The following is a 14,792-nucleotide window of genomic DNA, read 5'->3' as shown; positions in this document are numbered from 1 at the left end:
GATGACTAAGTTGCCCTGGATGGCGATGGCGAGGGCATTGAAAGATTGTAACCAAGCTGCAGTACGCATGCACGTAAGTAAGTTAGAACGCTAAAAGACAAATATCACATACATGCACAAAGTGTCGGATCACCCTTGAACACTGTCAGAGCATTGGGCATGATGGGAAACTGCAAAGTAGTTTAGGAGGTGTGCTGACAGGCACAAGGCAAACACACCTCAGGATTTGATATGGTATGGTTAGAGTCTAAGCGCTGGTCAGTATACAATGAGTGATATAATGAAAAGGACACTTACCAAAAAGGAAGACGTAGCTAAAGTAATGAATGCTATAATGGGTGAAGTACGAAGATGCATCAGGAGACTATTATAGATCAAAGATATCGATAACTCACCAATTAGACCGACAAGTGAAATATGAATAGATTGGCACACCTGAAATATCAGAGAAAGTCTGCAGTAGTGTGTAGCACACCAGGCATAGGCCTAAGTGCAAAGATACAGCATGCCCAAGAGGGTCTTCAATCCCACTGGCGCAGCAACATATGAGCAACTGGGGCGACCCTCCAGACGTGAAGTCTAGGAGTGGAAGATCAGCGATGCGAAGTCAACTGATCAATGAGTGAACTGGCATGAAGCCAATTCAAAAGAGCCAGGGACCATTGTTGTTGGATCTATCGCAGTGATGAGCTTCATGAGCTGAGCGATGAGAGTGATGAGGGATGCGTGAAAGTTGTGATCTGAGGGCAATGAAGGAACTTTAAAGGAACTATGGAAAGGGAATGCAGAGAAGGAAATAGACGAGAAACAAGATTGTGGGAACTTCCAAATTGAGTCAAAGTCCAGTTGAAGTTTGCAGAAGTTTGTGGACCTGTGGGAAAGTCCCACAATGCAACACATTCACAGTTTCACTCATTGATAGAACATTTCATCCACATCAATAACACTCCGTCCTTTATACTATCCTCGCCACCCTTGATTATATCCTTCCCACCCTCAATCAGCTCATCACCGCCCTCGATAGATCCAACAACAACATTCCCTGGCGCTTTTGAACTGGCTTTGTGCCATTCACTCATTGATCAGTTGACTTTGCATTGCTGATCTTCCACTCCTAGACTTCACGTCTGGAGGGTTGCCCTGGTTGCTCATATGTTGCTGCGCCAGTGGGATTGAAGACCCTCTTGGGCATGCTGTATCTTTGCACTTGGCTTATTTCTGGTGCGCTACACGCTACTGCAGACTTTCTCTGATATTTCAGGTGTGCCAATCTATTCATATTTCACTTGTCGGTCTAATTGGTGAGTTATCGATATCTTTGATCTATAATGTCTCCTGATGTACATCGTACTTTACCCACTGTAGCACTTGTTACTTTACGATACCAAGTCCAATCTCACAATGAATCTTATACATTTATCTACATCATCGGTGAGTCACATCTGCGCTTCATTCGCTTAGCAACATCCCATTCACACCTCAACGCAGGATATCGCTGTCTTCCAAACCACCCAGCTACTTGGTGATCCATTAAAGACTTCACTAATTGGTGAGTGTATTTACTTTATTCACTTGCGACAAGCGCATAGACGTGACAGTTTAGGATACTGCTATCTTCCAACTCATCCGATCAATGTCACAAGTACCTGCGTCATGGTAAGGCCTCTTCAAATCATCACATACATCTTACACTTTGGCCATGCTAATGTCTTGAGCAGCCACCTCACACATAATTGCTCAATTGTTGGCCAAGTTCAACTGTGTACATCACACTCTTGATCTTATATTGTAACGTCCTGACTTATTCTTAGGAAATTAGCAGCCTTCCCATCTCTTGACGTTCATCTGCTAGTGGCTGGTGCTCAGCCAGGTATATCTTACACGGTCCCGCATATACTTTTAGCATCTGAGTTATTCTTAAGCAATCGGCAGGCCTGGGTGTGTCTCTGACCATCATGATATGCTGACCTACCAGCAATCTGTCTTCAAGATTCTAATTAGGCAGTCTTCTCAAAATGTAAGTTCTCAAAGCAGTTAGATTTTAGTCAATCATTGTTTGACTGTCAGATCTGTCCCGCTCATTTTTATATTAGTCAGGGCTGCCCTCCCAGAGATTCTCTTCCATTGGCCGATCTTGCTGTCAGGGTTGTATATCAGTGGGCCTCGACCTCTACAGTCTTGCGATCTCATTCCAGACTAGCTTTCATCTATGCATTTGTAATGTAGCTTTGTATGTGCTCATACCTCTGATCTGTCTATCCACTGACTTTCCTTGACTGCCAGATACAGTTCTCATTAGCTCATCTCCCAGCCAGAGACTCGTTTCTAAGACTTGACTGATCAATTACAATTTTTCTTTTTCTACTCGCATCAAAGGATCCGGCACTATACGTAGCCACCACCTCCAATCCACCATTGAAGACCAGTGTGGCCAAGGTCACCCTATTGCAATCATGGTTTCATTCTTTAGTGCTAACCAGGTTTAGCTTCAGGGCTATACCCTAATACTAGTAGCGCTGATGGCAACAATGTCCGTAGTTCAAAGTATAAAGGTAACGAGTCTCTCAAGTCCGATTGCGTCAAATTCTACTTTCTCAATCCAATATTGTTTGCAGTTTACCATCTTATATTATTCATACGTTGTCTGACTTTGTGTCGACCAAATATTGTTGAGCAAACCTTGAGCTCTCAACTTGTATTCCACGTATCTCCGTGATCATAGGAAATGCATCCCGTTACTACCCACTCAGGTTGTCATCTTAGGCATCCACCTCTGCCTGATACATGCAAGGTATTATTTTTCTTTCCTTGACATCTTCAGCAGCTGACTCCTCTGTCATGTGGAGACTCGCAGCAAGGCAGCGGACATTCATACCAAGTCTGATGCAGACAACATTGAGGCAAGTCTTCTTGTTGCAAAGTTTGTCAATCATGGTTGATTTTTCATTACTTTAGTCCCCTGACCCTCCAAAACGCCACCGCACCCGCCATCACGCTAGCCCCAAGAGTGTTGTCGATGATCCAGAAGAGGTAAGCTATGTCTGCCAATATGCTGGTATCCACACTAACTTCTTAGTCTTTTGCAACTTGTCATCGTCCTCCACCCAAGCCTCGTCCGCTTGCATGGTCCAAATGTTCTGGCCCCATGACTTCATCTGCTGAGGAGGAGATTTTCGAGGCCAGTTTCTCAAGGCACTCATCAATGATCCAAAAGACTCCCAATGTCGCTACAGATCAACAATCCCGCCCATCTCATGTTCAACTTGCTGATGGCACTTCATTGACACATGCCGAATTCTGCCTCCTTGCAGATGAATAAGTACCTACTGACATCCAAGATGGCAATGTAGAATCAAGTAAGGCTTTGATTGTGGTGTGAATGTCCTGCATTGACTTGTTGCTTACCAGCTCCTGCATTGGTTGCTGAAGCAAACACCACCGCTGCGAGTGAGGATCCCAATACTACCACCCAAAGTCAGTCAAACAACCCCAATGGTGGGACTTCAGGTGAGACAAAGTCATTCTTTCGTACTTCATAGCTGAACTAATCGTGAATGTAGCTACCTCTACCGAGTCACACAATGCAGGGCATGGCAGCAATGATCATTGCAAGGATACTTCAAGTGAGCCATAGTCATTCTTCTGTATTTAATAGCTCAACTAATTGTGAATGTAGCTATCTGTGCTGAGTCACACAGCACAGAGCATGGCGGAAATGATGATGGCCAAAAAACTTCCAGTGCGTCATTAACATCTTTCTATTTCATAGCTTAACTTAACTAATATCAAATGCAGCTACTTCTGCCAATGGCTGCCCATGTAGGTCAGGTGGCATCAAGTCATATGCACCTGATCGGAGCAACAGTGGAGAGAGCTCCCCATCTGACAGTGACTGGGCTGCCGGTCAAGAGCAGCTGAAGAAAGCATGGCAAGCTGCTGCCAATGCCGGTGTGAATGATGGTGACAATGATGAGGGCTCCCCTGCAACTGACCCTCCATCTCCACCACGGTTGACTTCCACGCAAAAGCAAAAGTCCAAGGTGATGGCGGAGGTCAATGAACATAACGGCAGCAAAGACGATGACGATGAGGATTTTGTGAAGACCAAAGGAAGATTACCTCAAGCAGGTATCTTGAAGGCACAGGAGCTTGGGAAGAATACATTGGAAGCCGCCAGAGCACTCGGCAAAGAATATGGGAAGAGTGTGAGGACAATCCTAATCGAGGCTGGGTTGACGATGAAGGCCACCCACCAGGAGTCTCCATGGAACCAACATCAGACGTGGTATGTGGCTGCCTGCCCCCCCACCCACCTAAAGGAGCATCAGGAGCTGTGTCGCCAGGTGTGTTGTCATCCTTGTTATTGTTCTAGTTGGTCCTAATGACTTTTGCAGTGGATTTAAAGGCTTGGAAGGTGAAGCAACAAGCTCATTACAAGGCCCACCCACACAGTGACCCTGAGCATGCATCAGTGTAGAAGGAGATCCAGGAGAACTAGGATCGTGCCGTCGTGGGTTCAACTGAGGACCTTACATCAAGATCTGCTGCAGGTCTTATGATGGCTGTTTGTGATGCCTTCACAAAATCGGTAAGTGTTGTATTCATGCGACCTTAATCCAAAGACTAACTACGATCAAGGCTGCGTACTGGCACCGCACCCCATGGCATTCACATTGCCGGTTGTCGCAATATTCCCTGGTGACGAAGAGGCAGGCTGCCAGGCATCAGGACTGTTCGCTGGCTCTGACATGGTCAAAGCCCTCATCAACTCACATCAACTGGATATTAAGCATTGGTTAGATGAGCTCACCACAATCCTTAAGTGCGCTGTAGAGACTCGATCCTGGGTAGCCTCACAATGGCACATATTGCAACATAGGTCGAGTCTACAGTATCATGCATGTAACACGACACTTGCGCGATAAACGCGATGTTCGCGTGACGCGCGCGACTTTAGGCGACACTTCCGCGACATAGGCGACACTTGCGCGACTTCCGCGCGCTTTAGGCGAATTTTCCCGCGCCTAAGCGCTATAGGGCGCCTGACTTCCCACTGTGTTTCCCATGTCCAACCAAGTTCCCAGGTATGCATTTCTCCATTTATCATTTATTTCAACATCGTACCATGTTTATTTTCGCTTGGTACACATTTTTCATTACACATTTTTTTTACTTTACACAACACACATTACCACGGACCACCATCATCATAGACAGTCACCATCTCCGAGTTTTTATTATGTTTTGAATAAATCATCACAAGCCCTAGTAGCAGTTAGCTCTAGTGGCCATATCCGCATCAGTTGTCTTATCAGCATCTCAGTACACGTCTTAACATCTCACTATCGCTCGCATACCGCTTTCACCCAGTTCCGCTTTTCGACGCGCGACTTTCCCCGCGCTTCGCGCGCCTATAGCGCCTTTGTTCCCGCGCTTTCGCCTTATCACACGCTTTGCGCATTCCCCTAGAGTTGACCAGTGGATATTTGCTTTCTTCGCTTCCCCTAAGGGACGAACATATCGCACTCATATTTTCCTCCCTTCAACAATTATATCAGCTGCAACCATCAGCTGAGTTGAAGATCCTTCAGCGCCTTTTGTTAATTATAGGGGTCGGTACTAAATCACTTCCAGGTACAAAGACTTGGAGGCCACACATGCTGAAGGCAAACACTTTCAGTTTGCTCCCCCCTTCTTCCACCACTCCAAATGGTACCCTTTTGTGCAACGGCAAGCCTGCCAGGGATAGGAACAGAAAGGTGGCGCCCATGATAACAGTGAGAAATTTGGTAGGTTTTTTTTTTGTTGCAGTATCCTTCTAATCTACTGACCAAATGTTGGGTAGCTGAGGCCGGTCACCTGCTTAAAACCTTGAACAGCAGGTGGTTGACCATGTTGGACATCTTGTATGCCGAGAAGCTTTGCATCCATGACTGGCCCGCCGGTGTTCCCCCGCCCGGCCCCGATTTTGATCTAAAGGCTTTATCTGCAAGTCAACTATGTGTGATGGTGGCTCCATATCTCAGGATTCATCTTGGAGCAATGTATGAGGCCAAGTTAGGTCTTGATGATGATGATGACGACAGCAAGGCGGAGGCAGCGAAGGCGAAGGCGAAGAAGCACAAAGGCAAGCCCAAGAAGTCAGGTGACAAGGGAAGGAAGAAGGGGCCGACAGTACAGGAGCCAAGTGTTGTATTGCATATCAGTGGATGGCCTGAAAGTATGTTTTTGCTACTGTAAATCATACATGAGCTGATATAACAACCACAGGTGATATTATTGCTCTTGAGACACAGGCCACAAACATGTGCCTCATCCCACTTGTCTTCAACACTGACGGCAGGGTCGTTCACTCCCTCCAAGACTCAGAGAAGTTCGTCAAGGACCTTCCACAAGACAACACTGTTAGACACCACACCAATCAGGTAACCAAAAAACCTCCAATGTCTAATCCAGCAGCTTCGCGCTCAACTGTGAGGGCTTCGTGCTCAACTATAGGAGCTTTGCGCTCCAATCAGGAAGCTTTGTGCTTCAGCCAGACAGCCTTGCGCTTCAGCCAGACAACTTCGCACTTCAACCATGAAGCTCTGAGCTCAAACCTTGAAGCTTCGCGCTCTCATCACCATACTAACTGAGCTATCTATGAAAATTACCCACCTTCGTCGCCACCCCAGGAAGCCCCACACTTGTGTCATCCTACTGACCGAGTCTTTGAGGAGCTCCCGCCTTCATCACCACCAACACCATCTTCGCAGTTCTCGTCTCCCCCTCCTATTTCACGCCAATCAAGTCCTGTGCCACCCTTGGATTATTCGCACATCCAGGACACGACATATTCCTCCTGCTCTCGATACAAGTGTTCACACGAAGAAGCACTTCGATATCAGCATCCATATGACGATGTTATGCCAACCTATAATCCAGATACTCGCAAACGGACTCGACCTCGTTATGAATCTGCTTGGGAGACTGAAGACTTGGAGCGTGAAATGGTAGAGGAGAGGCACCATGCCAGGGTGCATGACAAGTGTGTTGCTATACTCTGACTTTTAAGTGCATTTGCTAAATGTCAGACTATTGTATTAGTTCCCGTATACTGTCAGGCCAAGCCCAATCGCAGGCACATGTAAATTCAGTACAAATGGCTAGCACCTCTTGTTCTCGGTTGCCATTGTGTTCCTCTGTTGTGCCGACCTCCCATACTGGTTCCTCGCAGCGCCGCCATTATTCAACTGTCAGATCTCCGCATATCTGCCCAGCATCTCCCGATCGCCATCCAATCGTCGAGGAAGATGAGTCTTACTAACTTTGTAGCCCTTGTTCCTGCCCACTTTCAGTAACATCTACTAATTGTGCTCATCCCTTGCTTATGTTTTTGTATGTTTTTCTTATGCTTTTCTTATACTTTTCTTATGCTTTTCACATGTTTGTCTCGTCACTTATGCTTCGAGTTACTCATGATACATGTAGGCCTTATGCTCATTTCATTTCCTTGGACCTTACATTAGAATTTTGTCTTTGCTTAACAATTGATTGACATTGGGTGAGAACTCAATAATTTTGATAGATTTTCAAAATTACCGAGTTCTTGCACAATCTTACCGTGATTTATTTCTGACGTTTACCTAGTCTCTCGTCAAGCAAAGCATATCACATCCCATCTATTTCTCATGTACGTCTTGTCATTGCCGCCATTTATCTTTGCTTGTCATATCCATCTACCTTTACTTTAGACAACCATATCCATTTCACCCCGTCTATTTCTCGTGTACATGTGCTCATTGCCATCATTGATCTTTGCTTGCCATCCGTCCACCTTTGCTTTAGACAGCCATATCCTTTTACTTTGCTGAGAATCTACATAACTTCGCTAACTCTACAATCACCATCATCTCCTGTCTACACCAGCTATACAAAATGATTGAAGACATAACATATTTGGTTCATAAAACCTGTTCTACTCTCTCATTGTGAACTTGGTTTGACGTCTTTCGCTACAGGGAATGTTGAAGCCTGAAGACAAATCAGTCTGGAGTATGGACGTCGATTCGGACATCATAACCATTCATGTACCTATCCTACTCTGCCATATACTAATGTAGTATTGTTCGCTCCAGGAGATACCATCAGTCTGGAGTATGGACGTTGATTTGGACGTCATAATGGTTCATGTACCTATCCTACTCTTTGCCATATACTAATGTAATATTGTTCGCTACAGGAGATACCATCAGTCTGGAGTATGGTCGTCGATTCGGACGTTGTAAGTGCAGTTTCCTATCCTACTCTTTACTACTAATGTAACATCATTTACTACAGGAGACACCACTAAAGCCAGAGGAGGGATCAGACGGATGCATGAATGTTGATGGAGATGTCATAATGGTATCCCCTACCTCTACTCTTCTGATTTAGTTTAATATTGCTACAGGAAATACTTAAGCCGGAGGACGAATAGGAGGGGTGTATGGACGTCGATGTGGACATCATCACAGGTTAGCGCGTCTCACTCTATTCCACTGCCTGCAATTTACTACTATTTTAATTTTTGGCAGGAAAACATGCTTATTGAACAGATGGTGTAAAGTGTCATTGACGAATACATCCAGAAGATGAACGGTGAGTCTTACATATATTAACCGAAGTCTAAGTGCACAATAGTGTCCTGTATTCTACTCGGTTTCATACTCTATATATTTGTCTTGACATCTATATGGATATCACACACCCCACTCTTACATTTGCCCAGTTAGTCTTCGCTGCAGATATTACACCCCACTCATGACTTTAATTTTGTTGCCTCATGCTCATCAATACTTCCATACAACCAATGGTATTCAACCCCATCGATTTTGACTCTGTGTTGTGTTGAGAAAACATTATAGTAAGTACTAGCAAAATCAGAAAGTTCTCAACAATTCTAACAATTCTATATACATATACAGTATATAATCTTATCATGACTTTGGACCGCAGTGTCCACCCGCGTGCGTCTCACGTGCCAAAGCACGTACTTCAAGCCCACCACTCCACTATGCCTGCTGGAGGCCGATTACTATATTTTACTTTTGGAATAGCTTTTCTCCATCTTGCTCCAGCTCTAACAACATACTGCCACGGCACTGCATATAACATAGGCCGGTTGATTATTAATCAAAGCTTTGATGCTCTTACATAGTGTTAGTTAGCTTACGTAGTCAACATACTGCCACGCCGCTGCATATAACATCCCCTACTCCCATGTTAGTGGAGGCCAGTTGATTATATTAATCAAAGCTTTGATGCCCTTACATAGTGTTATTAGTGGGAGTCAGACTTAGTGGTTCATACCTTGATCCTGACTCTGATTTTTGAGTTGGGTCTTCAACCTGAATCAACTATAATTATTTGAATGCCCCTGAGTCTTATCCATCACACTTGATATGTGATATATAGATAAGTATGTTCACTTGGTCAATTACTACATGCTCCGTCCAAAATTCTACTCTGTATCAACTGACAGACTGTGCATCTTCCAAAATTCAGGTGTATATCAACCCTCAGAGATCCAGCCTATTCCGCCACCGTGCTTCTTCCAAAATTCTTGTCCATGTCAACTGATTATTTCCATCACTGTACTCCTTCCAAAATTCAGGTGTATATCAACCCTCAGAGATCCAGCCTATTCCGCCACCGTGCTTCTTCCAAAATTCTTGTCCATGTCAACTGATTATTTCCATCACTGTACTCCTTCCAAAATTCAGGTGTATATCAACCCTCAGAGATCCAGCCTATTCCGCCACCGTGCTTCTTCCAAAATTCTTGTCCATGTCAACTGGTTGTTTCCATCACCGCACTCCTTCCAAAATTCAGGTGTATATTAACCCTCAGAGATCTAGCCCATTCCATCACTGTGCTTCTTCCAAAATTCTTGTCCATGTCAACCCCACAAAATCCTTTCCCATCCACTGGTCCTCCCATATCTGATTATGGTCTTTTCCCATCCACCATGGTCCTTCCCGTATCTGATTATAGTGCTTTCCTGTCCACCATGGTCCTTCCCATATCTGATTATGGTCCATTCCCATCAACTGTGGTCCTTCCCACATGTGATTATGGGCCATTCTCATCCGCCATGGTCCTTCCCGGATCTGATTATGGTCCATTCCCATCAACTGTGGTCCTTCCCACATGTGATTTTGGGCCATTCCCATCCACCATGGTCCTTCCTGAATCTGATTATGGGCCTTTCCTATCAATTGTGGTCCTTCCCATATCTGATTTTGGTCTTTTCCCATCGACTGTGGTCCTTCCCGTATCTGATTATAGTGCTTTCCTGTCCACCGTGGTCCTTCCCATATCTGATTATGGTCTTTTCCAATCGACCGTTGTCCTTCCCACATGTGATTATGGGTCATTCCCATCCACCATGGTCCTTCCCGGATCTGATTATGGTCTTTTCCCATCCACTGGTCCTTCCCATATCTGATTTTGGTCTTTTCCCATAGACCATGGTCCTTCCCGTATCTGATTATAGTGCTTTCCTGTCCACCGTGGTCCTTCCCATATCTGATTATGGTCTTTTCCCATCGACCATGGTCCTTCCCACATGTGATTATGGGCAATTCTCATCCACCATGGTCCTTCCCATATCTGATTATGGTCTTTTCCCATCCACCGTGGACCTTCCCATATCTGATTATGGTCCTTTCCCATCAACCGTGGTCCTTCCCGTATCTGATTATGGGCCTTTCCCATCCACTGTGGTCCTTCCAGTATTTGATTATGGGTCTTTCCCATCCACTGTGGCCTTTCCCATATTTGATTATGGGCCTTTCCCATCCACCGTGGTCCTTCCCATATCCGATTATGGGCCTTTCCTATGCACTGTGTCCTTCCCCTGTCTGACTATGGGCTTTCCCATGCAGTGCGGTCCTCCTGTGTCTGTCAACCCTAATAAATTTGGTCCTTTCCATCACCATTCTCCTTCCAACATTATTGTGTGTGTCAACCATGGAGATCTGGCCCCTTCCACCACCGTGCTTCTTTCAAACATTTTGTCCATGTCAACCCTAATCTGAAATCTGGCTCTTTCCATAATTACGCTCCTTCTAATGTTATGTTCTTTGCCATTCTACCACCATACTACCTTAAGACATGGAAGAAACTGATGATGATGTGCTACTAGATGACCAGGAGACTACTTCATCTTTGATGTGCTTGCATTACTCTGTTATTGTGTGCTGCTCTTGTGCAATGCTACAACAAAATCATCAAATTCAACCTCTGGAATTCACCCCTTTCATGTGTGTAAAGTGCACATGAACTTTGAGCAGGCCCAACCCGATCAAGAATCTACCTTGGTCTACTCCCTCATGTACCCAGCATCCTCAAATTCATCCATCAATGTTTGGCCAATGATGGAAGATATGGCCTCATTGGTGGTCTCGCAGACTGTTTCCCCAATGGCTAGATCAAAGAACAGATCGCCTATGAATTCTGCAGTAATCACGGTATGCAGGTAAGTGTTCTCTCTCATCTTCTCGACAAATGCTGATGATCAAACCAGATGATCAAACACTTTTTCATCATCCATCAATTCAATTGACATCTGAAGGAGGTACATGGATATTTTTGTTTTTTTTTGGCATCTGCATGCTGTCCATAGTCAACCTCAAGTTCAAGATTGTCATCATTCTGGATCCAGCTTAGGGATCTGCGTGTAGGGATTAGCATGAGTAAACATACAGGTGTACAGAGCCCTACCCACACCCATACACACCATATACCCATACCTGTGTATCAAAGGGTACCAACAGGTATTGGCAGGTTGCGCGGGTATGGTAGTAAACATGTGGGTATAGATTCAAACTATACTAGGAAACATTTAGTCACTACAGATCAATAATAGTAACTAAATCTTCATCATTGCCTCAGTAGTCAAAGTGGGTGGAGAGTTGAACTGCAAGGTTATTTAATGACATGGACTGATCTGTGTGACTGACCAGGTGCAAGGCCAGTGCTTCCATGAGAAGGGCGATAGCCTGATCCAAGCCTTCACCATTGCCTTGGTGGTGAGCAGCAGATGACCATATGTGGAAGTGACAGGTACACAGGTCATGGGTCTCAAAATCCTGACCCGCACCCGTACCCACCAGTACTCTTACCCATGACCCGTGCTAATGCCTATCTGCATGTTGTCACAGAATTGGAGTGCAAGCAGCTTTGGCATCGAATCAGTGCATGGGTGATGACAAGTGCAACTGTGAATGCTATCATGGCATAAAGACATCATTGATGACTTGGACAAGGGGTGTGAGTAGAGTGTGCAAGTGCTGCTGATCAACTAGGAGGATACAGTTCAAGTGCATTTACTTGGGTCAAACAAGTGTGAACATATAACTGGTAAGTGTACATACATACTTGATAAAAATGCACCTAAAGTGAGCTGCATAATGAGCAGTATTAGTAGGCAACAAAGGTTTCTGGGCATGTTGCAGCATGATTATATTGGCCTTTAGAGTGTGACAGTTTGCAGCTATACATTGGTAACATGGCACATAAAACCCATGCAGCATCCTGGTTCAGCTGGCATAGATGTGAGGTAAATGAGTGAAGATTTTCAGGGGAGAGGGATCCTGGGCTGGGGGTGGGGTGAATGAATGATCATTTTTCAGTTTTCTGACCCTATTTTGGAAAAATATCTCATAGGCATTGTAGTCATTATGGGACACATTGGCTTGGCTTGGCTTGGGGACCAAGAAAAAACCTACAATTTTCTTTTTTTTTGGGCAAAATTTTTGGTCATAATAGGACCCCTAACACCCCTACACCATGGGAAATTCCCATGTATGTGTGGTCCAATGTTGGCTGGCGGTCTTTCCCATACAAAAATTATTTTGATCCGTGGACCATGCCCAACACATTTCATCTTGGACCCTATGCACTTGGGAAAAGACCAGAAAACATTGGCCAGACCACCTGGAAAGCACCCCCTAGGTGAAAACCCTTATAGGTATAATACAACCTAAGAGGTACCTGAAATGAGGTGACCAAACTGCATCATGCTGCTTTATAGTACAAACCTGATAGTGGTGGAGCTGATCATGTTTGATGTCAAGGTAGGGGTTATGTAAAGATATCCGTTGGACGTGTATGGACTGTTTGATGAGGATGTTGTCATCTCAAACTTGCCGTTCCTGGAAGAAATGCCAGTTACTCAATTCATCCCAAGTAGAAATTCACTGACCCAAATCCACCTAGCTGCACTTCATAGAACCTCATACAAAAGAAATGTGAGTGACACATGTTGACCCCTTTCTACCTCTACCTTTTGGCCTCGGTTGTGAGTCCAGCAGAGCAGCATATTGGGGATCACGAGTTTTCTGTGGAATCATGAGTAGAACAAGATGTGGCTGAAGTGGGATAACGTGCCTTGATATTGACAAAGTGCTTGAAAAGATTGGTCTGACTGAGAATCAAAGAATCACACGCGGCAGTTCAATTTCAGACTGTGTTGCAGGGTCAGTGATACTGTGCAAGGTTTTGAGTGCGACCTTACAGAGAGGTGTCAGTTGTCGAGTTACATAACATCATCAAGGAATGGCTTACTTTCTCTCCTAACAACTCAACTGATTCTCATGACATCAAGGGCATCCTGACTGCCAGTGTTGTGCCATTGGACAGCATCCCAAACCTGCTGTGGGGATATAGTCAGGTGCTAGCCTTTCCTCGGAGCAGTGCGATGATGATCGAGCTGTAGTCATACAGATGCTGTGAGTCTAGAGTCTAAGGAATTTACTTGTAATGAAAATGTCAGTGTTGTGGGGAAGGAGCTTGGTGAAAACACCACCCATAGTCTCAAGAGTCAAGAGCATGTCCTAAACCTCCTTGCTGGAGGGTTGAAATCAGAGGCGCACACTGTGCGGCTGTTGAGAAATAAATAAAGCATTGAGATCAAAATCAGCACAACAAAGAGCAAGATAGCGTGAACAAAAGGCGAGAGGTGAAACAGCAGATGGCAGATGAAAAGTCAGTTAAGAAGTAAGTGTCACTTGTCGTAAATGATAGCAGTGTCCTCAATATCGTCACACTCCTCCTCAGCAATGGCTCTGAGATGAGCATCATTTGTGCTGGCAGTGGCTGTCAACTGCTCATTAGAGCCTCAGTCATGTACCACCCCATGTTCCATGTTCCATTGAGAGGCTGCCCAACCTTTCATAAAGTTAAGCTGTTCTTTCTTCAGGAAAAACTTAACCATCTGTAATGCTTCCATCAAAATGGGGCTGAGGTGATTCCTTTTTTCATATGGGTTTCACTACTTGATGAAAATACCCATTCACATGGCACTGCAGAGGCTTGTACTGGGGCATAGTCCATAGCAATTGAGTATATAGTTGGGAACATGGACTGTGAAGCCTAGTCAACAGCTTGTGGTTAATGACAAAGGGGTGTGACTTGAAGGGGCAACGGACTCAGATTCCAAAATGCAAGTATATCTGTTCCAGGAGGACTAAATGTAGCCGTGGCATATGTTGTGAATTCCTGATCTACCATTTGACCACCATCATGGTGATGCAGCACATGTGCATGCGCCCCAGGAATTCCATAGTGACGTGAGCCTAGTGTGTGTGGCACTGTTCGTGGAACCACTACAGGTTGAGAATGCATAGAATTAGAGTTTTCCGCTCTCTTGCTCTGCATCTGCAGAACAAATCAATCCAATGTCGTGCTTTTATTTACTACACAGACATACCAGCTTCAATATAAACTCCTTTGCATCATCAATATGGTCCTGCTTCCATTGATCGTCC

The 14,792-nt window shown here is 44.9% G+C and overlaps 4 protein-coding genes across 4 annotated transcripts; 3 read left to right on the top strand and 1 right to left on the bottom strand.

The window, feature by feature from the left end:
- Nucleotides 1-1,401: 1,401 nt before the first annotated feature.
- On the top strand, nucleotides 1,402-4,977 carry DFJ58DRAFT_845911 (uncharacterized protein; the record flags this gene model as incomplete). Its single annotated transcript, XM_041393219.1, has 15 exons — nucleotides 1,402-1,431; nucleotides 1,462-1,549; nucleotides 1,853-1,938; nucleotides 1,976-2,017; nucleotides 2,377-2,436; nucleotides 2,956-3,030; nucleotides 3,077-3,182; nucleotides 3,409-3,507; nucleotides 3,561-3,623; nucleotides 3,677-3,739; nucleotides 3,796-4,285; nucleotides 4,395-4,414; nucleotides 4,551-4,588; nucleotides 4,623-4,822; nucleotides 4,893-4,977. 15 exons carry the CDS (start codon nucleotides 1,402-1,404, stop codon nucleotides 4,975-4,977), a joined length of 1,545 nt encoding a protein of 514 aa, XP_041238351.1.
- A 680-nt stretch (nucleotides 4,978-5,657) lies between these two features.
- On the top strand, nucleotides 5,658-8,458 carry DFJ58DRAFT_845910 (uncharacterized protein; the record flags this gene model as incomplete). The annotated part of the gene is made up of 12 exons (XM_041393218.1): nucleotides 5,658-5,789; nucleotides 5,812-6,220; nucleotides 6,271-6,425; nucleotides 6,675-7,027; nucleotides 7,087-7,126; nucleotides 7,630-7,672; nucleotides 7,734-7,768; nucleotides 8,001-8,069; nucleotides 8,103-8,171; nucleotides 8,222-8,263; nucleotides 8,320-8,385; nucleotides 8,432-8,458. The coding sequence occupies 12 exons, from the start codon at nucleotides 5,658-5,660 to the stop codon at nucleotides 8,456-8,458; spliced, it is 1,440 nt and encodes a 479-aa protein (XP_041238350.1).
- A 1,429-nt stretch (nucleotides 8,459-9,887) lies between these two features.
- On the bottom strand, nucleotides 9,888-10,382 carry DFJ58DRAFT_845909 (uncharacterized protein; the record flags this gene model as incomplete). Its single annotated transcript, XM_041393217.1, has 1 exon — nucleotides 9,888-10,382. One exon carries the CDS (start codon nucleotides 10,380-10,382, stop codon nucleotides 9,888-9,890), a length of 495 nt encoding a protein of 164 aa, XP_041238349.1.
- A 918-nt stretch (nucleotides 10,383-11,300) lies between these two features.
- On the top strand, nucleotides 11,301-13,741 carry DFJ58DRAFT_845908 (uncharacterized protein; the record flags this gene model as incomplete). Its single annotated transcript, XM_041393216.1, has 11 exons — nucleotides 11,301-11,492; nucleotides 11,648-11,729; nucleotides 11,920-11,948; nucleotides 11,988-12,053; nucleotides 12,096-12,136; nucleotides 12,186-12,294; nucleotides 12,501-12,583; nucleotides 12,793-12,978; nucleotides 13,058-13,100; nucleotides 13,243-13,274; nucleotides 13,543-13,741. 11 exons carry the CDS (start codon nucleotides 11,301-11,303, stop codon nucleotides 13,739-13,741), a joined length of 1,062 nt encoding a protein of 353 aa, XP_041238348.1.
- Nucleotides 13,742-14,792: the final 1,051 nt, after the last annotated feature.

Source organism: Suillus subalutaceus (genome assembly GCF_016647625.1).
Source record: "Suillus subalutaceus strain FC151 chromosome Unknown DFJ58scaffold_152, whole genome shotgun sequence".
Taxonomy (NCBI): Eukaryota; Fungi; Basidiomycota; class Agaricomycetes; order Boletales; family Suillaceae; genus Suillus; species Suillus subalutaceus.
The sequence above is the reverse complement of the archived record's forward strand: the minus strand, read 5'-3'. Positions and strand labels throughout refer to the sequence as shown.